Raw genomic sequence first — 24,515 nt, forward strand, 5'->3', positions numbered from 1 at the left:
CCCCACATTACACCTCCCCTTCCCCCCCCACTTGCGCCTTTTCATTTTCAACCCCCACCTTGTGCCTCACCTTCTCTCCCCCCCCTTCCCACCTTGCGCCTCACCTTCTCTCATCCCCTTCCCACCTTGCGCCTCACCTTCTCTCATCCCCTTCCCACCTTGCGCCTCACCTTCTCTCCCCCCTTTCCCACCTTGCGCCTCACCTTCTCTCCCCCCTTTCCCACCTTGCGCCTCACCTTCTCTCCCCCCTTTCCCACCTTGCGCCTCACCTTCTCTCCCCCCTTTCCCACCTTGCGCCTCACCTTCTCTCCCCCCTTTCCCACCTTGCGCCTCACCTTCTCTCCCCCCTTTCCCACCTTGCGCCTCACCTGCTCTCCCGCCTCACCTGCTCTCCCGCCTCACCTGCTCTCCCGCCTCACCTGCTCTCCCGCCTCACCTGCTCTCCCGCCTCACCTGCTCTCCCGCCTCACCTGCTCTTCCCCGCCCCTTCCCACCTTGCGCCTCTCCTCCACACACCTACACACACACCAGTGATCAGAAGCTCCATATCCAGCGGTGCTCCTCTGAGTGTTGTTGTCCACAATAATCTTCACCCTATAAACAGGAAGGCCCCTCTTGTTTTTAGGTCTGGTGTCAATATGTAGCTTGCCCTGGATCAGACATAGACCCCCAGGACTTTCCTTTACAAGTCTGTTGGGGCATTCCAGTGTCAGAACAATGAGCTGGTGAGAGATGGCGCCACCCATGGCCTGTGTCTTGTACTGCACCTGAGGCTCCATAGGTGTAAGACCAGGGCAGTTGCCCATTATTTTTTTACCCAACTCTGGCGCCTGTATCGTTGGCGTGTGAGACGTGCAGCGCAATATTGTCATATTCGAAATCCCTTTTCTTTGGCGGCGGTAATATTGTCGTGTCCGCCACCTTCGGGATTGTTATGGGGGGATAGTTCGGGTCTGGGTGTCTCCCTGTCGGTGTTTGTCCGGCCGCTGTGATGTCAGCCTGTATTTACCGGCGCAGCCGTCGCTGTGTACATAGAAACAGAGCCGTGTATTGACAGAGCTGCTGCGGGAAGTTCTCGTGTCATCAGGACCTGCACCGCGGCACGTGACCACCGGAAACCCCGAAACCAGGCCCATGTCAGACGGGACTGAGCTGTAGTTCCAGTCATGGCCATATAAGCAAGCGTGGCGCTGTGTCGGGTACATTGATGCTGAATTATAGGATTATTGCAGTATAGTTAAACACTCACCTTTTTTTTTTTTTTTTTTTCAGCAGCCCAAAATCAAAGCCTGAGGTTATGGTCCACCCTCCCTCCGTGATGTCTCCTTCTGGCAACCCCCAGCTGGATGCCAAGTTCTCCAGCCAGGGGAAACAGGGAGGTTCCACCAGCCAGTCGCAAGCGTCTCCTTGTGACCCCAAAAGTGGCAACCACACCCCCAAACCGCTACAAGGTCCCGGGGGCAGTATGGGACTGAAGAACGGGGCCGGCAATGGAGCCAAAGGGAAAGGCAAAAGGGAAAGAAGCATTTCTGCTGACTCGTTTGACCAGAGAGACCCAGGAACCCCCACTACAGACTCCGAAATTAAAGGTGAGACCCCCCCCCCCCCCCCCGCATCTGGAGGCATTTGGGAATTTTCCATCCTTTTTTTTTTTTTTTTTTTTGTGCACGTGTTTACTCCATCCAAAAATAAGGAAATCGTGCTTTGCTACCGCCTACCACTACACCGCTGCCCCCTGCCATAAAGAGGTAGATGGCACTAGACCTCTTAGCCCAGTGATTGCCTGCAGCGGTCGTGACGCAAGGACCGGACAAGAGTGGAGAGGCAGCGAGTAAATGGGGCTAATTTTCCTTTTTTTTTCTCTTTTATAGAGAACTTTATAAAATAAAAAATCCCAAGAATGTGGACACTTGTTTCTTTTTCTAAAAAAAAAATTGAGTTTTTCTTACTGAAAAATTGCGTAATGAGTTAACTTGGTATTAGTCAGCGAGCTCAGTGTGACTTCTGATCTATTTCTGAACTGATCTGTGGTGATTTAAAACTGCAGAGATCAAAAGCGTTTGGCTGTGGTCATAAATACGCTTTGGGACCATAAGTAAAAAAGAGGATGGTAAGGAGCTCACTGATGTATCCTCAGCCAACTCGTTTTGCTGCAAGCAATGAGACTGTAAAAGTCAGTGGTGCAAAAATCAAGTATTTCCAAAAAAAACAACAAATTGCTGGAAAAAAATAAGTAATTGGGGAAACAAAACTAAAACATGTGATGTAACCCCTTCCTGACTTGGCTAGTTTCCATGTTTTCAGGTTTTTCTCCTCCTCTAAGTTGTAACTTTTTTTAAAAAGTTTTGTCCCCATAGCGGTACGAGGGCTTATTTTTTTTTTTTTTGGCAGGACAATTTGCACTTTTGAGTGACACCATTAATTTTATCATGTTATGTGTTGGGAAGTGAGAAATTGCTGTAAAATTGCTAAAAAAAAAAAAAAAGTGAAATTCCATTTTTTTTAATTTTTTTTTTTTTTTTTTTTTTTTTTTCTTACATTGTTCAATATACGGTAAAAATTACTCAGCAGTAGGATTCTCCAGGTCACTACAAATACAGCGATGTCGAACATGCTTAGTTTTTGCATTTGTTGTTTTTTTGTTTTTCTTTTTTTCTTTAGTGGTGGAAAAAAATTCTGAAGTATGTAAAAAAATTAACAAAAAAAATAATTATATATTATATTATTTTTTTTTAATTTTCTGGTATACTTTTTCCATGACCTATAACATTTTTCAGTTTTCGGTCAATAAAGCTCTCTGTAAGGATGTGTTTTTTATTTTTTTTTTTGCATCCTCCTGCGGGTCCCCTTTTGTGAAGACCACCTTAAATTGGAGGTGTTATATAAAGGATGAGAATTTCTGCCCTCGCTCCTGTTAACATCCTGGGATGTTGACTATAGATCCCTGCAGTGAAAGGGTTACACAGACCGCAGGGAATTCCTGAAGTGACATCATGATGATGGTGAAACCCTGGAGTGGGGGGAGGGGGCAGCTGCAGGCATGAGATCCCCTGAAGGCTGACCTTATCTGATTGGAGGGTTGTCATAATATAAAGCTGGCAAACACTGCTGTAGAGATTTTAACTATTTATATACTTTTTCTTTCTTCTCCTCTGTAGACTGCAACACTACAGATCCGGTGATGCCCTTGGAATCCCACGCCCCCCACACCATGACCCCTTCCAATACCTCCGTCCCCAGGTCTTCCACTCCTTCCCATGGGCCGACGATGCTGGACTCTGCACCTGGGAGGAAAACGCCATCGAAAGTGGTCTACGTCTTTTCTACTGAAATGGCCAACAAGTGAGTCCTCGTGACTTCAGGCGTTATGTAGTCAACATTTAAAGGGCCAGCGCTTCATGTCTGCACCGTCTCATATGATGTCTCCGATCATATAATGATTAGGGAGCAGAGACAAATTCCCAGAAACTCCTCAGGAATCGTGCACAATGTTCCTACAGATGCTTTCTGCATACCCCGCCGTGTCTGCACTTACTAACCTCTTGCCTCTGTACCTCCACAGAGCTGCAGAAGCAGTTATGAAGGGGCAAGCCGAATCCATTGTCCTCTTCCACATACAGAGCACCTCAAACAGCAAAGCTGAACGCACTTCAACTCCTACGGTGGGCTCCTTTGCTTATTGATTGACGTTTATGAATTTCTTATTGGCGCAAGTTCCCATCTCCGTTTTCATTGCTGTCCTATCACTAAGAAAAAATGCAGTGTAAAGCATGGTGGAGGGGCAGAGCTGCAGCAAAGGCTTCTGAGAAGTGTATTACATTGGGTAACTTTCTTGTGGTACCTGAAGCCAGGAAGAGGTTTATAATTTACTATGGCTGTGTGGTGAGATTTAAAGCTGTGGGGTATAAAAAGGAACCAGTCAGAATGAAAATGCAGCTTCTTAAAGTACAGGAGGCGCTGAGCAGATTGGTAAATAATTTGCTGGGAAATGATTCAGTATAATTTTGTTTTTATTGTAATTCCTGTTCTTTTTGGGCTGTGGAGTTAGGAGGATCTCGCACAAGTCCAGAGTGAAAGGAATTTAAATCAATAAATGATAGTTATATAGTTGTTTTGTTTTTTTTTTTTTGTTTAGGAATAATAGTTTAATTGTCAATTTAAAATTCCTGCTTGCTCTGGGCTTAGGAGTCCGATGGGTGGAGTTAGAAGGGCCTCTCACTGGACTCATAGACCCAGAGCGAGCTGGAATTTATATTATGATATAGTCATTTATTTTTAGGAAAAATAGTATAATTTGTAATTTTAATTTTAAATTCCTGCTTACTAGTCCAGTGGGAGGTCCTGTTAACTCCACAGCCCAGAGCGAGCAGGAATTTAAATGAAACATTTATACTAATTATTTTTCCATAAAGCTAAATATCGTTTAATAATTTGAATTCCTGCTTGCTCTGGGCCTGCGAGTCCAGTTGGAGGTCGTACTAACTCCACCCATTGGACTCTTAAGCCCAGGGCAAGCAAGAATTAAAATGAAGAAAGAAGTTGTACTGAATCTTTTCCTGCCAAATAATATATCCATCTGCTCAGCTCCTACTGCTCTGTACCTTGCTGCCCACTGTTGATATTTTATTTAATGCATTTTTATTTATTTTTTAAATTTTTCATTTGTTTTCTTTCTGATTTCAGAATACACAGACCTCTGCAAACATTCGTAATGAACCGAAATCCAACCCACGGGCACCTACCCCCCAGGAACAGAACCATACTCAAGCGGCCAAAGTGCAATCAAACCCGCCTGGTCCGGCCCTGCCTTCCTCCAAGCCTGCAGCGCCTCATTGTCCGATAGGGCAAGACACCGGGGTTGTGGAGAGTAAAATTGCAGCAAGCAGCCCTGCCAACCCTAGCGTACTACAGACTGAGGGATGCGTGCAGAGCTCCACACCCAACAATCAAGCTGCCAGCCCCATGTCTCAGGGCAGTGTTGTTGGCCTTCCCGCAGCAGACCCCAAGGCAGAGCCCAAAAGTTCCTCGCAGCAGGTACCGAGCGGGGATCAAACGTCATTAGGAGACAATCCTGACGGACTTTCTCAAGAGCAGCTGGAGCATCGAGAGAGATCTTTACAAACCCTAAGAGACATTCAGCGGATGCTTTTCCCGGATGAGAAAGAGTTTGCCATAAAAGACATTACAGGCCAAAGTGGGGGACCTCAACAAAACTCTGGAATGCTGGACAATCCTCAGAAAAAACTTGAAGGCCCTATACAGGCTATGATGGCTCAATCGCAAAACTTGGGCAAAGGCCCCGGCCCCCATCCTGACGGAGGTATGCCATTTGGGCCCCAAGGACATAGAGACATGCCTTTTTCACCAGAGGATATGGTTCCCCCACCTATGAATCCTCAGCCTGGCCAAGATCACCTCGACCACATGACCCCGGAGCAGGTGGCTTGGCTAAAATTACAGCAGGAGTTCTATGAGGAGAAGCGGCGGAAGCAGGAGCAGGCTGTAGTGCAGCAAAGGTCGCTACAGGACATGATGGTACACCAGCACGGACCACGGGGAATGGTCAGAGGTCCTCCACCCCCTTATCAAATGAACCCTGGGGAAAATTGGGGTCCTGGTGGTCCCGAGCCTTTTCCAGATGGTATGGGCATACCTCATCCCATGCCTCCTAAAGGTATCCCTCCTCATCCAAATGTGCCTGGAAGCCAAATGCAGCGATTACCCGGATTTGTCGGCATGATGAACCCGGACATGGAAGGACCTAACGTTCCCAATCCTGCATCCAGGCCCGGGCTTCCTGGTGTTAATTGGCCAGATGAGGTGCCAAAAATTCCCGAAGGACGTAACTTCCCTCCCGGACAGAACATATTTAGTGGCCCGGGGCGAGGCGAGAGGTTCCCTAACCCCCAAGGGTTGCCCGAGGAGATTTTTCATCAGCACATTACAGAAAAGCAGCTCGTTCTGCCCCCCGGCATCAGCATGGAGGGCATTCGACCGGTTATGGAAATGAGCCGAGGCATGCCACCTCAGAGGAATATGGAGCCGGGTGGTGGCCTGTTCCCTCGGATGCCCGGAGATGCAGCACTGAGCCCGTCACGGATAGAGTTCCATAAGGGAATGCCTCCTAACATGGTCCCTAACCGAGACGTAGAGTTTGGCATGGGCCCCGGCAATATGAACATGAAGGTGGACATGAATCTGAACGTCAACATGAATTCTAACCAGCAGCTAATGCCTCAAAAACTGAGAGATGTCATGGGTCCGGACGATATGATAAAAATGAGGCCGGGGAGTACCGAGATGCTTCCTAACCAGCAAAAAATGCATCCTGCGCCCTTTGAGCACTCGCAGCAGGATTATGGCATGGGCTCCCGGCCTTATCTCAATATGTCCCAGCCTCCGGGAGGAGGAGTACTGAGGAACCCTAGAGAACAGATGGGGCCCGATCAAAGGACTAACAGCCGGCTCAGCCACATGCCACCTCTACCTCTCAATCCAAACAATAACCCAGGCAACCTCAACGTTGCGCCCCCCGGTCAGCGCGGCCTGGGCCGTAAGCCTTTGGATAATGTTTCCGTTTCTGGCAGTCAAGTGAACTCTCCCGGTGTGAACCCTTTAAAATCCCCCACCATGCGCCAGGTCCAATCACCAATGCTGGGCTCCCCCTCTGGTAATCTTAAATCCCCCCAAACGCCGTCTCAGTTAGCCGGGATGTTGACAGGACCAACGGCTGCAGCTGCTGCTTCCATTAAGTCCCCACCGGTCATGGGGTCTGCTGCCGCTTCACCTGTCCACCTGAAGTCTCCGTCCTTACCTGTTCCTTCCCCAGGTTGGACGTCTTCTCCTAAACCTCCAATGCAAAGTCCAGGAATCCCCCCAAACCAGCACAAGCCACCACTAGGCATCACATCACCAGCCATGATGGGGAATATGGAGTCAGGTGAGCGGCCTCACTGCAATATACGGAGTAGTGGGAATGTTACGAGTACCGGGTGTAAATAACCCAGGTATTACCTGAGGCGACGGACATCGGCTATCGCTGTTTCATCTTTTCTTAGAAATAATGGGAATATTTTGATCGTTTGGGAATTGCTCTTCATGCAGTTGTGTAATGTTAGAGGAGTTTGCTGTTTAAATCAGATGATCACAGATCTTCTGCCAGTCCCTGCTGTTAGGCCTAAAATAATGGGGCCTTAAAAAAGGTTTGGTGCATAAGACTTTCCTGTTTGATGTCATATGTATTCACATTACTTATCCTGTATTATACCCCAGAGTTGCACTCACTATTCTGCTGGTGCAGTCACTGTGTATATACATTACATTACTGATCCTGAGTTACATCCTGTATTATACTCCAGAGCAGCACACACTATTCTGCTGGTGCAGTCACTGTGTACATACATTATGTTACTGATCCTGAGTTACGTCCTGTATTATACTTCAGAGCTGCACTCACTATTCTGCTGGTGGAATTAGTCCAGGGCCCCAGTTTTCGTGGTCATCCCTGTTGGTACATAGAATCATAGAATCGTAGAGTTGGAAGGGACCTCCTGGGCCATCTGGTCCAACCCCCTGCTCAAAGCAGGATTCGCTAAATCATCCCAGTCAGATGTCTGTCCAGCCTCTGTTTGAAGACTTCCATTGAAGGAGAACTCACCACTTCTCGTGGCAGCCTGTTCCACTCATTGATCACTCTAACTGTCAAAAAGTTTTTTCTAATATCTAATCTGTGTCTCCTCCCATTCAGTTTCATCCCATTGCTTCTAGTCTTTCCTTGTGCAAATGAGAATAAAGTTGATCCTTCTACAATGTGACAGCCCTTTAGATATTTGTAGACAGCTATTAAGTCTCCTCTCAGTCTTCTCTTTTGCAAACTAAACATTCCCAAATCCTGCAACCTTTCCTCATAAGACAGGGTTTGCAGACCGGTCACCATTCTGGTCGCTCTTTTCTGAACTTGCTCCAGTTTGTTGATGTCTTTTTTAAAATGTGGTGCCCAAAACTGGACACAATATTCCAGATGAGGTCTGACCAAAGAGGAGTAGAGGGAAATAATGACTTCACGTGATCTAGACTGTATGCTTCTGTTAATACATCCTAGAATTGCATTTGCCTTTTTTGCTGCTGCATCACACTGTTGACTCATATTCAGTCTGTGATCTATTAGTATACCCAAGTCTTTTTCACATGTGCTGTCACTTAGCCCTATTCCTCCCATTCTATATATGCTTTTTCCATTTTTATTGCCCAGATGTAGTACTTTGCATTTCTCCCTGTTAAAAACCATTCTGTTAGTTGCTGCCCACTTCTCCAGTTTATTTAAATCTTTTTGAATCCTCTCTCTCTCTTCTCTAGTATTAGCTATCCCTCCTAGCTTTGTGTCATCAGCAAATTTAATCAGTTTACCCTCAATTCCTTCATAGTGTTGTGTGTTGGGGTGGGTGCTGGACACAGTGGTGGGGTATATTGGTGGGGGAGTGGACATGGTGGTGTATATTCAGGGTGCGCTCTGCATTCTTGCTATTATCCAGGAATACATATATTTGCTCTCTCTCTGATGATGATATCTGTGTAGTCCTGACCTGCAGTTTCCATTGCAGCTTTGTTCAATCCCCCGGGGTCCCGTCTGTCTTGCCCCCCCCGGACACGTTATATAGCAGTGTCTCGTTTCTTCTAGGCAGGATACAGCAGGCGGACACGCAACCAGGGCGTCGTGTAATAAGTCACGCTTCCCATCTGATCAATGATGGCTCCGCCTTGTGATATACTCTCACTATGATGGACGCTCCTGTATTACACCCCAGTTCAGGTGGGCGCAGTGGCGGTATAACACTGTCTAAATCCTCCTGCAGCCGCCCCCATCTGAGCCCGGCCTGATCACTGCAGGTCGGCTCCTTAGATGCTGCGGTTATTGGCTACAGCAGCATCTGAGCAGTTAGGGGAGAGCTGGGACCCTTTCAGTTGCACAGGGGGGTTGTCATGGCAGGTGAGGTCTTGGTGAAAGCTCTCCATGTCCTGCCATACTCGTATTGTCCTGCCAATCACTTTTTTTTTTTTTTGTCACTTCCCCATATAAAAAGTAAAACACTAATCAAAAAGTTACATGTAATAGGCCATAGCTCACCCCTCCAAAAAAAAACAAAAAAAAAAAACTTCCCCCTCACCCCCTTTAAAATAAGTTTAAGAAAATAGTAACAGAAGCCTTTTTCTGCTTACTTTCGATTTAACACAAAACCTAAATTGTCGCAAAAATAATTTTTTTTTTTTTTTTTTTAAATCAAGTAAACAAAAACAAGTTTTATTTTGTGTATAAGAATCTGTCCAGCTGGGACTTCAGCGATCAGTTGTGATCTGTAGGTTTATGCAGCAGAGCGTTCAATTCCTCTGCAGCTCCACCACTGGTGGAAATGTAGTATTACACCGCGCTTATTGAAATCAATGTGTTGTCTGTGTAGTGTCCTGACACGCTGGGTCCTCCAGAGTGAGAGATGCTCTTTGCGAACCTTCTCCCTGGCCAGCACCTCTTCTGATTAGTGGGCCCAGCTCTACAGATCTGTTAGTCTAGGAGCTGAGGGTTTGTTAGTGTGTTAGTGAATCGCGTAACAGACTGCTGCAGTGTGGGTGGGAAAGGTTTTCTTCAGCTGTCAGACTGACAGTATCATATCCAAAGCTTCTGTAATCTACACTTCTCTGTTATCATCCATTTCATATCTGAAGTCTTAGGGCTTCCACTCATCAGCCATCGCTCCGATGTTGTTCCTGAAAAGCTGTGCGGTTTTGTTTTTTTTGTTTTTTATCAAGTAGCATCAGTTTGCAATGTGTTATTTTGAACGTCAGCTTTTTCCATACAGTTATTCTGTCATTTAAGCTAGTTTTCTAAGTAATAAAGCAATCTTCTAGATGTCTTGAAGATATTTACGCTATGTGCACACGTAGGAAAAGTGGTGCAGAATTTTCGCACAGAATCCGCAGCCGCGGATTTGCCGCTGTTTTTATGCGGATTTCTATCATGGAGGGGTCCAGAAACGCTGCAGATCCGCACAAAAGAAGTGACATGCACTTCTTTTAAATCCGCAGCAATTTCGCACTGATTTTTCCGCACCATCTGCACAGCTTTTTTTTTTTTTTTTTTCTTTGATTTACATTGTACTGTAAATCACAGTGCGGATTTGCAGCGTTTCTGCGCGGAAAAATCCGCTGCGGATCCACAGCAAATCTGCATCATGTGCACACAGCCTTAATGTCACAAGCCCCCTACATAAAATAAACTAGCACCCTTTATTGCCTTTCATGCAGCACTAAGGGGTGCTTAGCCTTTTTAAGCTTATCAAATAATTAAATAATTTATTTGAAAGAAATTGTGTGGGATCCCCCTTATTTTTATTAACCAGCTGAGGGAAAGCAGACAGCTGAGGGGCTGGTGTTATCATTCTGGGAAAGGGTCAGTATCCATAAAGGTTCCCAGATTATTAATAACAGCTCACAGCCGCTTGCTTAGCCTTTACTGGTTATTAAAAAGAAGGCCCCAAATAAAATTGACATGGGGCTCCCTCCTATTTTTAATAACCAGTAAAGGCTAAAATGACAGCTGCAATCTGATATTAATAGCCTGCGATGGGTCCTTGGATATTGGCCCTCTCTAACTAATAGCACCAGCCCTCAGCTGCCCCAGAAATGGTGCATCCATTAGGTGCACCAATTCTGGTGCTTAGCCTTGGCTCTTCCCACTTGCCCTGGTGCGTTGGCAATCAGGGTAATGGTTTGGGGGTTGATATCAGCAGTTTTATGTACTCTGACATCAAGCCCAGGGGGTAGTAATGAAGGTGTCTAGCAGACACCCCCATTACTAACCCTTTAAGCACACTGTTAAGATTCTATTGTCAGTGGTTCCGCTGCCACGGTCTTCTTCCTTGTCCCTAACACTATGGGTACCCTAGCTTGCCCCGTTTCCCGGATTACTTCTGATGGTGAAGACGCCGTGGCAACGTACCTTGTCTTAGCCCCTGAATCCGCCCTCAGTCTGTGCCTTCCCCACCCAGGGAAGAGGGGAGTAGTAGTATACTGTAATACACCAACCAGACTAACGAGGTAATAAGAACAGGGGGATAACAAAATACCAAATATACTCACACCTATAACAGAGGAATACACAGGAGTGAAGGATAGGTTTAAGTTCACATGTGGTGTTTTTTTTTGCGTTTCCGCGGTGGTTTTAACCGCGCGATTTTGCCGCGAAAACGCGAAAAATAAGCATCCCATGCATTCCGCAATGCTGTGCTAATGCTGCGGTTTTTACCGCGGCGGAATCGCTTCACGGTAAAAACCGCAGCATGGTCATTAATTTTGCAGAATCGCGGCGATCCCGCACCCATATGAATGCATTGTTCTGCTAACTTTCCGCATGTGGCTGTGCACACCATGTGAAAAGTAAGCCGAACATATGCGGATGGTACCCACGGTCCGGAGGAGAGGAGACTGTCCTCCGGGCTGTGGGTACGATATCCCTGTAAAAAATAGAATTTAAAATAAAAAATATTGTTATTCTCACCTTCCGACGTCCCGTGCAGCCTTCCCGCCTCTCTCCACGCTCCCGTTCCCAGTAAGCCTTTGCGAAAATGCCCGCGATGGCGTCCGTTCTCGCGGGATCGCAAAGTCTTGCGGTCATTCGCGCGACGTCATCGCGAATTACCGCGAGACGTCGCGATCCCGCGAGAACGTACGTCATCGTGGGCATTTTCGCAAAGGCTTACTGGGAACGGGAGCGTGGAGAGAGGCGGGAAGGCTGCGCGGGACGTCGGAAGGTGAGAATAACACTTTTTTATTATTTTTTTTTACATTTTATCCTTTACTACTGATGCTGCATAGGCGGCCTCAGTAGTAAAAAGTTGGTCACACTTGTCAATCAGTTCTCCAAGTGATGCTACAGATCGCTTGGAAAACTCTAGCATTTTGCAAGCTAATTATGCTTGCAAAATGCTAGTTTTTCCATGGGAAAATCGCGGGGATTTAAAATGCGACTTTTAATTTTTTTTTTCTCCCCCCCCCCCCCTACGGAATTCCGTGAGAGTTCCGCTACGTGTGAACCCAGCCTAAAACAAAGTAGGAGAATGAATGGAATTATCACTCACTAGAAACCTAGCAAAAATCACAAATGAGCCCACCAAACGCCTTCTCCAATAATAACCAACAACCCCTCCAAGCCATGCAGCATAAGCTAGCTAGGACCCAGATTATATAGGAGATGGGAGTGGCTAACAGTGAACAGCGGAGAGTCTTAAAGGGAATCTGTCACCTCATTTTGGTGGGCTATGTAAATGATTTCGGTCCTGTCCGATGGGCGGTGTTTTGGGTCATTTCCTCCACCCCTCTTTGGCCGCTGTCCACAATATTTCTGGGCATTTCTGTAGTTGCTCTCCATATTACGCACGTGCGCATTGCAATCTTGATTGCTCAACTGCGGGCAAAGCCGAAAAGCATTAGTGCACATGCACCGGTGAACTATATCCCGGAACACAGCGAAATGCTTTCGGGACATAGTTCACCAGCGCATGCGCACTAATGCTTTTCGGCTTTGCCCGCAGTTGCACAAAGCATACTGCGCGAGTCAAGATTGCAATGCGTGCGTGCTTAATATGGAGGCCAACTATGGAAATTCCCAGAAATATTGCGGACAGCAGCCAAAGAGGGGTGGAGGAAAGGACCCAAAACACCGCCCATCGGACCGGACCAAAATCATTTACATAGCCCGCCAAAATGAGGTGACAGGAGCTCTCAACTGAGCAGATTAACCCCTACACTGCCAAAAGAAACCTGCACCGTTTAATATGAAGGTGAAGTGCTTCTAATCAGTTCAGGAGTAGGAGAAATCAGACGCTGCCGTCTTCTGACTCCTCTCTGTCGTGGTAAACCTGTGGGGGGGACACACGCAGAAAAGTCGTTTAATTGGGCATATCACTCCCTGACAATTACTTTTTTACCCATTTATTAATTGAAAAATAAATCCAAGTAATCCTCACCTGTCCGCCGTAATTCTGTAATAAGGCGGTCCCACGACGCTCCGGAAGGTGTGTTGAGCAGTGACCTCAGTAATGCGACCGCTCAGCACTGCAGCAGGGACACTGTGAGAACCGTGAGAAATTTTTGTGATAAGTGGTGACAATTAAGGTTACCGCCAATCACTGGCCTCTTCTCATGGTAACCTCTGTGTGATCCGCTCCCGTGACTGGCGGCAACCTTAATGATGTCACCGCTCGTCTCTGCAGCCGCGTTCTCACGCTCATCTCGGTGTGTTCCGGCTGGAGTGGTGAGCGGTCACGTTACTGAGGTCACCGCAGAATTGGGGATCATAGTGGGACTTCCCCCATTAATAATAATAATAATAATAATCCCCATTGTGGATTATTGGCGGACAGGTGAGGAACACTGGGTTGTTTTTTTTTTTTTTTTTTTCGGTTAATAGGTAAAACAGGGTAGTAATAATAAGGTGGATTTTACCCCATTTTTTTATTTAATTTTACACTTATTGGCTAAATCCATGTACATTAAACTGCACACGCTGCACTAATGTCTCACGGTCATCTATTCCATGTATATATTCTAAGGATTCGGGCTGTGAATTTACTGTACTCGGCTGATGAAATGTCGGGGTTCCTATGAGATGACGTGCACCCATTGAATTGCATGGGCGAGTCTCGTCCGATATACGCAGCCACTCACATGCTGCGATTATTTTTGTCTCGGTCCAATCCAGGCGGTATGGTCTGATGTGCGCTATATCGGGTTCCCCTCCACATGCTCCACTACGGTCCTTTTTTTTTTTTTTTTTTTTTTTTTCGGTGTGGACTATGCGTCATTTGTCTACAGTAAATGGTAAATAAAGTTTTGACTTTTTTTTTTTTTTTTTTTTTTTTTTTTTTTTTTATTGGCACTTTCTTATTGTTTTATATGGGTGAAAATACGCTGCAAAAAATGCTGAATTGGCATTCTGCGGTTTTCCAATTTGGCCAGGAACAAAAGATTCTCGAAGATTTCTGAGATCTTGGAGCTTTTAGGCTAAGTGCACATGTAGCAGAAAATTTCTGCTATAAAACCTGACTCCCTTCCCAGAAACCGTGCTTTTTTTGCTGCTCGTTTTTTGCAAGTTTTTTTTCCCGTGCGTTTTCAAAACGCATTGAACTAGCCAGAAACGCAGAAAAATCCGCAAAATTAATGAACATGGTGCATTTTTTACCGCGATGCGTTTTTTTCGCGGTAACCAGCGCATCAATGTGCACAAAAAGTGCAAAATGCATAGCAATGACTGGGAAGCTTATTTTTAGCGGTTTTATAGGGAAAACCGCTAAAAAAAAAACGCTGTGTGTGAACACAGCCTAAATGCCTCTGGAAAAAGCTGCTTTTAATTTGCATAAAAAAACACTAAAAAATCGCAACATGTGAACTTAGCCTAATAGTTCATAAAGAACACTCTTTTTTTTTTTTTTTTTTTTTTTTTTTTTTTTTTTTTTAAAAATTGGGTTTAGTTTTCCTTTTTTGGGCCACGTGTTTGTATACATACATACATACATCAGGATTGTTGAACGTGCACAAGATGTCAATTTTTTTTCATTTTCCCGTCTTCTCGCGTCTTTTAACCAATTCTGTGTTTCGAAATCTTAAAGCCATTAACAGTGACACTTTCTGCAGGCGGCTTCTGTAAAAAAAAAAACAAAAAAACAAAAGCTGCCCCCTCCATATACCTGAAAGCATAGAGCAGACTCTGGCGGTGGATCCCCTAACACAGGGTTCCCCAACTCCGGTCCTCAAGGCCCAACAACAGGTCAGGTCTTCAGGATTTCCTTAGTATTGCTCAGGTGATAATTGCATCACCTGCACAGTACAAGGGAAATCCTGAAAACATGACCTGTTGGTGGGCCTTGAGGACTGGAATTGGGGAACCCTTGCCCTAACAAAAAAGGACGGCAAAACAGATTGCGACGACTCTTCAGGAAAAGATTTGACTGATAACGCCTCTATATACAGTAGATAACACAGGATTCACCATTTACAATAGGTGATATCACAGCTCACCTCCTCCCCCTGTACAATGACTGATAACACCTCTACACAGTGGCATGTAAAAGTTTGGGCCCCCCTGGTCAAAATGACTGTTGTGAACAGTTAAGCAAGTTGAATATGAAATTATCTCTAAAAGGCCTAGAGTTACAGATGACACATTTCCTTTTGTATTTTAGGCAAAAAATATGTATATCTTACATTTTAAAAATTAGAAAAAAAAAAAGAAAATGGTTTGATGCAAAAGTTTGGGCACCCTGCATGGTTAGTACCTAGTATCACCCCCTTTTGCAAGTATCCCAGCTTGTAAACACTTTTTGTAGCCAAGCGTCTTTCAATTCTTGTTTGAGGAATCTTCATCCATTCTTCCGTGGAGGCTTCCTCCGGTTCTGTGACATTCCTGGGCGTCTTCCATCCTCTGCTATTTTGAGGTCTAGACACAGATTTTCAATGATGTACAGATCAGGGGACTGTGAGGGCCATTGTAAAACCTTCAGCTTGCGCCTTTTGAGGTCATCTATTGTGGATTGTGACGTGTGTTTATGATTATTATCCTTTGAAATTTCATTGCATCCATTCTTCCCTCTACCTGTGAAATGTTCCCCGTGCCATTGGCTGCAACACAACCCCAAAGCATGATGGATCTACCCCCATGCTTAATAGTTGGTGAGATGTTCTTTTCCTGAAATGCTGTTTTGTTTTGTTTTTTGTTTTTGTTTTTCTTCACACATAACTTTTGATTATTGTGGCCAAAGATTTCTATTTTAAGCACACCAGTCCACAGCACTTGTTTCCAAAATGCATCAAGCTTGTTTAGATTTTCTTTTTCATACTTCTGTCAATTAATTTTATGGTGAGAACGCAGGAGAGGTTTTGTTCTGATGACTTTCCCACGAAGGCAGGTGTCTCTGAGCAGTAGAACAATGTATCACAACTCCAGAGTCTGCTAAATCTTTCTATAGGTCTTTTGCCTCTCTAGCAATCCTACGAGCAGCTCTCTGAAATTTTTCTTGGTCTTCCAGGCCTTATCTTGACCTCCACTGATCCACTGCCATTTCTTAATTACATTTCGAACTGAGGAAAGGACAACTAGAAAACGCTTTGCTGTCTTCTTATAGCCTTCTCCTGCTTTGTGGGCCTCCACCATTCCTATTTTCAGAGTGCGAGGCAGCTGCTTAGAAGAACCCATGGCTGCGTTTTTTTGGCACAAGGTTAGAGTTGGCTGGCTTTTTTTTTTATAAAGTTGGAAATTTGCATCACCTGGCCTTTCCTAACTATGATGGTGAACAGGCCATAACCCTAACAGGCTAATTGAGGTCTGAAACGTTGGTCAAAGTTACCTGAGCACACAAATCTCCAAGGGTGCCCAAACTTTAATATCAGCCCATTTTCCTTTTTGTAATTTTTAAAATGTAAAAAATGACTATATATTTTTTTTTCTGAATAAAATAGAAATGAAATGTGTCATCTATAACCTTAGGCCTTATAGAGATCATTTAATCTTCAGCTTGTTTAACTGTTCACAATAACAGAAATTTAGACCAGGGGTGCCTAAACTTTTACATGCCACTGCACATAGTAGACACTGCCTGCAGGTTACTGACCACAATCCTGCTGACAGGAGCACTTCAACACATCTGATTTAAACAGTAGGTCATTTTTGATCGTTCCCTTTTTAAGAAGGTCTGCAGCAGCTGAGACGTGCATGAGTGAATTTGCATTCTGTGGTGTACAGTATTGCATGTTTTACAGCGGCCGTGGGTTGCAGGGTGTGGTTCTGCAGCGGCCGAGGGTTGCAGGGTGTGGTTCTGCAGCGGCCGAGGGTTGCAGGGTGTGGTTCTGCAGCGGCCGAGGGTTGCAGGGTGTGGTTCTGCAGCGGCCGTGGGTTGCAGGGTGAGGTTCTGCGCAGCTGAGGGTTGCAGGGTGAGGTTCAGCAGCAGCAGCTGAGGGTTGCAGGGTGAGGTTCAGCAGTGGCTGAGGGTTGCAGGGTGTGAGGTTCAGCAGCGGCTGAGGGTTGCAGGGTGTGAGGTTCAGCAGCGGCTGAGGGTTGCAGGGTGAGGTTCTGCAGCGGCCGAGGGCTGCAGGGTGAGGTTCTGCAGCGGCCGAGGGTTGCAAGGTGAGGTTCTGCAGCGGCCGTGGGTGGCGGGGTGAGGTTCTGCAGCGGCCGTGGGTGGCGGGGTGAGGTTCTGCAGCGGCCGTGGGTGGCGGGGTGAGGTTCTGCAGCGGCCGTGGGTGGCGGGGTGCGGTTCTGCAGCGGCCGTGGGTGGCGGGGTGCGGTTCTGCAGCGGCCGTGGGTGGCGGGGTGCGGTTCTGCAGCGGCCGTGGGTGGCGGGGTGCGGTTCTGCAGCGGCCGTGGGTGGCGGGGTGCGGTTCTGCAGCGGCCACTCGTAGCCATGTTTCATAAACCCAGTGACCTGCTCGGCTCCCTGCTCTCTCTGCCTCCATTCACTGTGTCTCTCCCCTGACAGGAGGGCCTGCTCCACCAGTCAGCCAGCCCGCTCCGATAAATCATCCTGGAAGTCTTCCCTCCAACACTAACTACACGATGGCACCCGAGCCCACCCTGTCCCAGAACCCGCTCTCCATTATGATGTCTAGGATGTCGAAGTTTGCCATGCCCAGCTCTACGCCTCTGTACCACGACGCCATCAAGACCGTGGCCAGTTCAGATGACGATTCCCCTCCTGCCCGCTCGCCCAATCTGCCACCTATGAATAACATGTCAGGTACGTGGGTGCCAGGCGCGGTCTCACCCCCGTGTATGAGGGGACCACTGTTATTCCGGGGGAGGCAGGGTGACTAATGATAGCCCTGCGGTGAGTACGTCGTCCTTACGTCGCCACATTACATAAGTGCCAGCGGGGTGTCATGTCCGCCATGTTTTTCTTTTATTTATATAAAAAAAAAAATACAAATTCTTTCCCATTTTCTCCTTCATATGAAAACACATGATCCTATTTGGCATCTCAGCGCCCATTGAAGTCTAAACCTGGAAAGACCATTTCTGTAGCGGCTTTTTATGTTTTTTTTTTTTTTTTTCTTCTCTTCTGTCCTTTTCCACCATTTCCCTCCACATAATTTATCAGTACGTTATATGGGAGAGTGAACGGCGACATTCAGGACTATATCGGTCCTGCAGTTACAGCTCTTACAGTAAAAAGGCAGAAAAATGAAAATTAGGGAGAAGGGGTTAAAAAAAATCTGAATTTTCAGCGCCTTTTTCTTTTACCATTTTTTTTTTTTTTTTTTCTTTTTGTAAACTAAAGACCCGATTCATTACTGCATTTACAAAGTCTTCTTGTCTAGTTTTTCAATTTGCATCTTTGCTATTTTCCGTGTTTGCCTGTTGTGGGAATTTTGCCCCCATCATTCTTGCGCAGGGTTTGCACCATTTGGATGTTTTCAGTTGATTTATCAACAAATTTTTGCCCAAATAAATGCCAATCCCCCTGTTTTTTTTCCCCTCCTTCAGTGTACAGCTATAAGATAGGACCGCTCCTGATGGTCCCCATTGGTCCTTACTGTACGTTTGTGACCGCTGAAGCCAGTCAGTAATCTTGTGCTGCTGAGCTCAGTGGTTGGCTGCAGCGGTCACATGTATGTACAAAGTAAATGCTGGGGTAACGATGGTGCCTGTTCTTTTCTCGCTCATGTGACTTTTTCTTTCTCTTTTAGGTATGGTCATGAATCCCCAAAACCCTTCAAAGATGTCCGGTCCTCACGGTGTTTCCATGCCGACTCTAAGCCCAATGGGTATGACGCAACCCCTTTCCCACGGCGGTCAGATGCCCTCACCAAATGCCATGCCACCCAATGTACCACCTCACGGAGGCCCGATGGGTGCAGGAATGATGCCACACAATGCCATGATGGCTCACGGGTCTCAAGAACCCCCCATGGTGCCTCAGGGACGCATGGCTTTTGCCCAAGGATTTCCGCCAGTTCAGTCACCTCCACAAGTCCCCTTTCCTCACAACGGCCCTAACGGGGGGCAAGGAAACTTTCAGCCCGGAATGGGCTTTCCAGGAGACGGACCTTTAGGCCGCCCAGGCAACCTACCCCCGAATGCGGAGTCGGTGCTTTGCAAGGCGGGTTGTCCATCAGGGCCGGATTCCTTTGCCGTTATGGGAAATAATATGCCTTCAGTTTTCGCTGACCCGGACCTACAGGAAGTCATACGACCAGGGGCGTCGGGCATCCCTGAGTTTGACCTGTCAAGGATTATTCCATCCGAGAAACCCAGTCAAACACTGCAGTATTTCCCTCGTGGGGAAGTTCCAGGCAGAAAGTCTCAACAAGGACCCGGTTTTACACATTTGCCCGCCATGATGGGAGAACCCAACCCAAGAATGGGTCTGCCAATGGCTGGCATGGGAGGACCCGGCCCGGTGGTGGATATGCCCGGTCACAATTCTATGAGGCCTCCAAGTTTTATGCAGCAAGGCATGATGGGACCTCACCATCGCATGATGTCACCAGCACAATCCGGGATGCCCGGCCAACTAACTATGATGGGGAACCCGGGAGGGGTGGGGATGATGCCGGGGAAGGAACGAATGCCCGGAGTTCTCTACAGTCACCCCGGCCCCGTGGGCTCTCCGAACATGCTAATGTCCATGCAGGGGATGATGGGACCTCAACAAAACCTCATGATCCCCCCACAGATGCGACCCCGAGGAATGCCTGCTGATGTCGGGATGGGTGGTTTCAGCCAAGGGCCTGGGAACGCGGGGAACATGATGTTTTAAAAGCTGCTACAAAAAATTAAAAAAAACAAAACCCTGAACTACTTCTTACAAAATTGTAGACGTGAGATTATCTCTTGAGGAATCTTAACATATAAGGAGTCACACTTGGCCATGCAATAGGTTGGAAAAAAAAAAAAGACCCAAATTGGAGGAAACTCAAGAATGTATGAAAACTGTCTGAGCATTGCTTTCATTTATCCAAGGTGTTTTTTTTTGTTTTGTTTTTTTTTTTAAGATTTTATTTTTTAAAAAATATTTTTGTGGACTTGGGTATCCCATGATGGCACCTGCTTTTGGGGGGATTACAAAAAAAAAATCAAAAAATTAAAAAAAAAAAAACCTTAAAAAAAAAAATCAGTAGCTGTTTTTTGAGAATTTTGCCATTTGTCATGAGTTGCACCATCCTGTATGTTTACGTCGTTTGGATTGGCTTCTTCCAGGCACCTGGTTTCTCTTTTATTTCTGTGTACTGTACAATATTGTAAAAGGGATTTTAGCAGAGGCGTCTAGTCTTTGTGAGAGGAGATTGAATCCATTCAATGCTGTTTACTTTTCCTTTTTTTTTTTTCTTTTGGGGGAGTGGAAAGGAACTGATAATCTGTCGTCAAATTCTTGTTACTTTATTTTCTCGTTTTTTTTTTTTTTTTTTTAAAACTCCGGTGTATAGTAAACCAAACTAAAACCTCATACAGAAAAAAAAGAAGAGTATTATTTAAGAAAAAAAAGCACAAAAATGACTTAAGTCCAGTTAGGCAATCTCCTTTCTTTATAAAAATCTTAGAAAAAAAAAAAAGTAAAAAAAAAAATTTAGAATTATGGAGAGCAAATACAACAATCATTTTACATTTTTTTTTTCTTTTTGTTTGCTCCCTCCAGATCTTATTCTATGTTGCTTACCATCTATATTTTTTTGTGAGAGAGGGAGGCTAAAGACTAAAGCTGCAATGTTTTTTTTTTTTTTTTTTAATTTTTTGTATTTTTTTTTATTTTTGTTTTTCTCGTCCCCACCCCCTCATGCACTTTTTTTTTTTTTCTACAAGAAGCCAGACTTTCTGCTGTTACATACATGGACAGTGAGACCATATGCAGTTATCTCCAGTCATCCTGTCTCCGAGCGATCCCGTGATTCATGATGTGGGAGTGGAAAAAACCAGTTGTGGGATTTATATTATATATATATATATTATATATTATATATTTTTTTCTCTCTCCATTTTGTGACGGTTATTTTTTCACTCTTCCTCTTGTCCCTCTTTATCCCCCCCCCCCCCCAGCGTTTAAAACATTCTGTGTAATCTCCATTAAATTTGGTACAAAACCACTTGCCAGGGCTGTGGTGTCGGAAAAAAATAAAATATATTTCTTACAAAAATATGAGCTGAGTGTTTGTTCCAGGAAAAAATGTAACGTGATGTTGTATATACATATATATTTGCTTTGGTATTTATAATATATATTTTTTTATTTTGTAGTATTAAACACAAAGCAGCGCTGAGTTTATTTATTTTTTTTTTTTTTATACATGTTTTGTATTTTTTGTTTGTCTAATCAGTCCTGATTTTACTTTCAGCTGCCCCCCTGTGGTTGATGGTGGAATTGCAATGAACGGCTTAAAGGGAATGATCGTATTGGTGCCATTTGCAGAACTGCTCTTTTTTTTAATGACAGGCTTGTTGAATATCTCTGTGAAATACTGTTTATTGTTCACTGTTATCAGCCATTTCAGGCAAGGGAGCCCGGTGGTCTGTAATTTTTGTCTTTCAGTTGTGGAACTAACGGAGAGTCCACAAAACTCTTCTCCCAGGATGTCGGGTATATTCTGTCTCTCCTTCTATAAAGCTGCTATACTATTAGGCTTAGATAACGGCTGCCTGCGATCCCAACTCCAGTTCATATATGTGTACGCTCGGTTTATGCGAGCATGCATGTGTCAGTGGTTGAACATTCAAACGCAAAATGCTCACTCCCACCCAAACTGCTCTCCTTTTTATGGTGAAGAGGCTGAACACCACTACAAATCAATTGTTTTCTGCTCCCTCCATCTTTAATATGTATGGGGGCATTCAGTGGCCGTTCGTTTGCCCACTACGGAGCACATCTCCATTAAGAGTCCTGAGAGGTATAGATTGTCTTCCAAGTCATCAACGGCTGCTGGAAGAAGTCGTTTTCATCCAAAAATAACAAAAGTAAAACATGGTTGTCGCCTGGTTGAATTTTTTAATGAAATTTTATTCCTGTTCATATTTGGAAAAAAAAAAATAAAATCCTGAAATCTTTCAGTTTTCACCACTGAGCTTAATCTTATTCTGATCATGTTCTGTAGCGCTCACCATTCACAATAGGTGATGTCACAGCTCACCTCCTCCTCCTGTACAATGACTGATGTAACCTCTATATGCAGTATATAATACAGGATCCACCATTCACAATAAGTGATGTCACAGCTCACCTCCTCCTCCTGTACAATGAGTGATAACACCTCCTTTATACAGTAGTTAACACGGGATCGACCATTCACAATAGGTGGTCACAGCTCACCTCCTGTACAATGACTAATCTCACCTCTATATACAGTAGCTAACACAGTATCCACCATTCACATTAGGAGATATCACAGCTCACCTCCTCCACCTGTACAATGACTGATAACTCTATATACAGTAGATAACACAGAAACCACCATTCACAGTAGGTGATGTCACAGCTCACCTCCTCCTCCTTTACAAACAGCGTGCCTTCAACATGCTCCCATAGAAATGAATCTTCTCCAGACTGTTTACCATGATTATTGTGGCTCAAAATGTCGTTAATGGCTCGGGCAAGATGGCCGACCCCATAATCCTGTGCATTGAAACTGTAAATTAAAAAAAAGGTATAAATTATTATATGATTTTAATTAGAATATTTACAAAATAAAATGCAGTTTGAAGTTTGATTAGGAAATTAACATTATAGATTTGCGACAAATCTATTAAATCCCCCACGGTAATTGGTCATCACTGCAGATTTTTACTCTCCGTGAGTCTGGCCATGGTTTCCTCTAGGGATGATCTGTGTTCACGCGGTTTTTTTTTTCTTTGTGGATTTTGGAGCAGATTCAGTTCCATAAACGGCATCAAAAAGCTTAACGTTCATTTCCATGAGAAATCACCGCTCTCATGGTGCAGCTCCCCCCCCCTCCCTCCCTTTCTCTCCATTTGGAAAAAGTTGTGACATTCTTGAAGAGTTTCTGCTTGGAAAAAATCAGCTCCAAATTTTCACCACTGGGTTAATTGTAGAAAATCAAATACACGTTACACAAACCAATCCAAACAGTCTTGAGTTTTTTTTAAAAAGTTTGGCGTTTTTTTTTTTTTGGTGTGGATTTTTCAGGCAGAAAAAAATAAAGCCAAAAACAAACCTCTTGTATACACACACCGCATTACTGAAACTTTTTTTTTTTTTTTTTTTATGTAAAGTTTACAGGCAAATAAAGGATCGGTTTCTGATGCTTTTTCTTGTTTCATACACGTGACTGAGATTAAAAACAAAAGCTTTAATTTTGCTGTAAAACCGCATCAAAGACGCTCTGTGTGAACGCTCCCCAGGAGTTTGTCCAGACAGAGTGTTTGATGGGGTTTTTGGAGCGGATTCTGCACCAAAATCCAGATCAGAGAAATGCTACAAACGTCCTCGCAGCAAGTTAGGAAAATGTGCCTATGAATCGCGGTGTCTGTTCCCTGCGCCGGTGTCAGGAAGTTACCCAAAAGGCGTCAAATTTGCTGCGGAAATTTGACCAAAACGTCACCCTTTTGCCACAGCCCGTAGAATCATCAAAAGGTGCATCAAAACTGGCAAATTCTTACAAAAAAAATGAGCCACAAATCACACACACCCCCCAACCAGAAAAACGGACGCCAAAAGTTTGGTGTGAACATGGTCTGAGAACACTAGATGCGGACAGCCGTGTCTGCGGTTTTTCCCTCCCCTTGCCGGACAGGACGCCGCATCTTGCGAAACTCAATGCACTTTTTATTTTGTTTTTCTTAAAAAAAATCGCACAAAATGACCAGCGAACAAATTTTCAGCTTTTTCCCACCACAACGCGTGCAGCCCTTGGTAAACTCCGTGCTGAGAGTTTGGCCCTGACTGAATTATCCCCCAATTTTGTAAGTAAAACCATTCCAATGACACAAATTTTGACATCGGGCCTCGACGATCCAATCTGTCAGACAGAAAACTTTCACTTGTTACCCATAGCAACCGCCGGCTTTCATTTCCCGCATTGGTTGCTATGGGTTTAATGACTTGAGGCCTACAGCAACCATTCGCAGCCGGGCTTTCATTTTTAAACTGCCCCGCTGTGGACGACTTGGAGCTTTTTTGTGATGAAGGGCGATGTATTTTGGAGAACATGGGCAGCGTAGATCTTAAACTTTCTATAACGCCGATATTAATAATCACTTCGTGCATATAAAATAGGATTGTCCTCGTGGCTCATGGCAACCAATCAGCAATCGGCTAACATTCGGGAAACTGTTCTCAAGGAATGAAAGCTGCTCTGTGATTGGTTGCTATGCGCTACGTCGTCAAGCTACTGAGGCCTGTGAATCCTAATGTAAATTTTCAGCGGTTGCAGAATTGCCTCAGATTTTCAGCAGCGATCCTATAGCAAAACTATTCGTGGGCAGTTTTTTTGGCAAAAGTCAGCCTTCATTAGTTGCCTGTTTTGCAGTT

The 24,515-nt window shown here is 45.0% G+C and overlaps 1 protein-coding gene across 4 annotated transcripts in view; it reads left to right on the top strand.

Moving 5' to 3' along the window:
- Positions 1–22,092, top strand: part of BCL9 (BCL9 transcription coactivator) — a 187,098-nt gene extending 165,006 nt beyond the window's left edge. For all 4 annotated transcript variants that reach the window (XM_073577187.1, XM_073577188.1, XM_073577186.1 and 1 more), the window contains 6 exons: positions 1,273–1,589; positions 3,159–3,342; positions 3,563–3,662; positions 4,684–6,940; positions 17,520–17,777; positions 18,727–22,092. In XM_073577187.1, the coding sequence (XP_073433288.1) occupies positions 1,273–1,589; positions 3,159–3,342; positions 3,563–3,662; positions 4,684–6,940; positions 17,520–17,777; positions 18,727–19,799 (4,189 nt within the window). In that variant the 3' untranslated portion in view covers positions 19,800–22,092. The remainder of the gene's footprint in view (positions 1–1,272; positions 1,590–3,158; positions 3,343–3,562; positions 3,663–4,683; positions 6,941–17,519; positions 17,778–18,726) is intronic.
- Positions 22,093–24,515: the final 2,423 nt, after the last annotated feature.

Source organism: Dendrobates tinctorius, unplaced genomic scaffold, assembly GCF_039654945.1.
Source record: "Dendrobates tinctorius isolate UK_male_01 unplaced genomic scaffold, ASM3965494v1 ptg000054l, whole genome shotgun sequence".
In the NCBI taxonomy this organism is placed as follows: domain Eukaryota; kingdom Metazoa; phylum Chordata; class Amphibia; order Anura; family Dendrobatidae; genus Dendrobates; species Dendrobates tinctorius.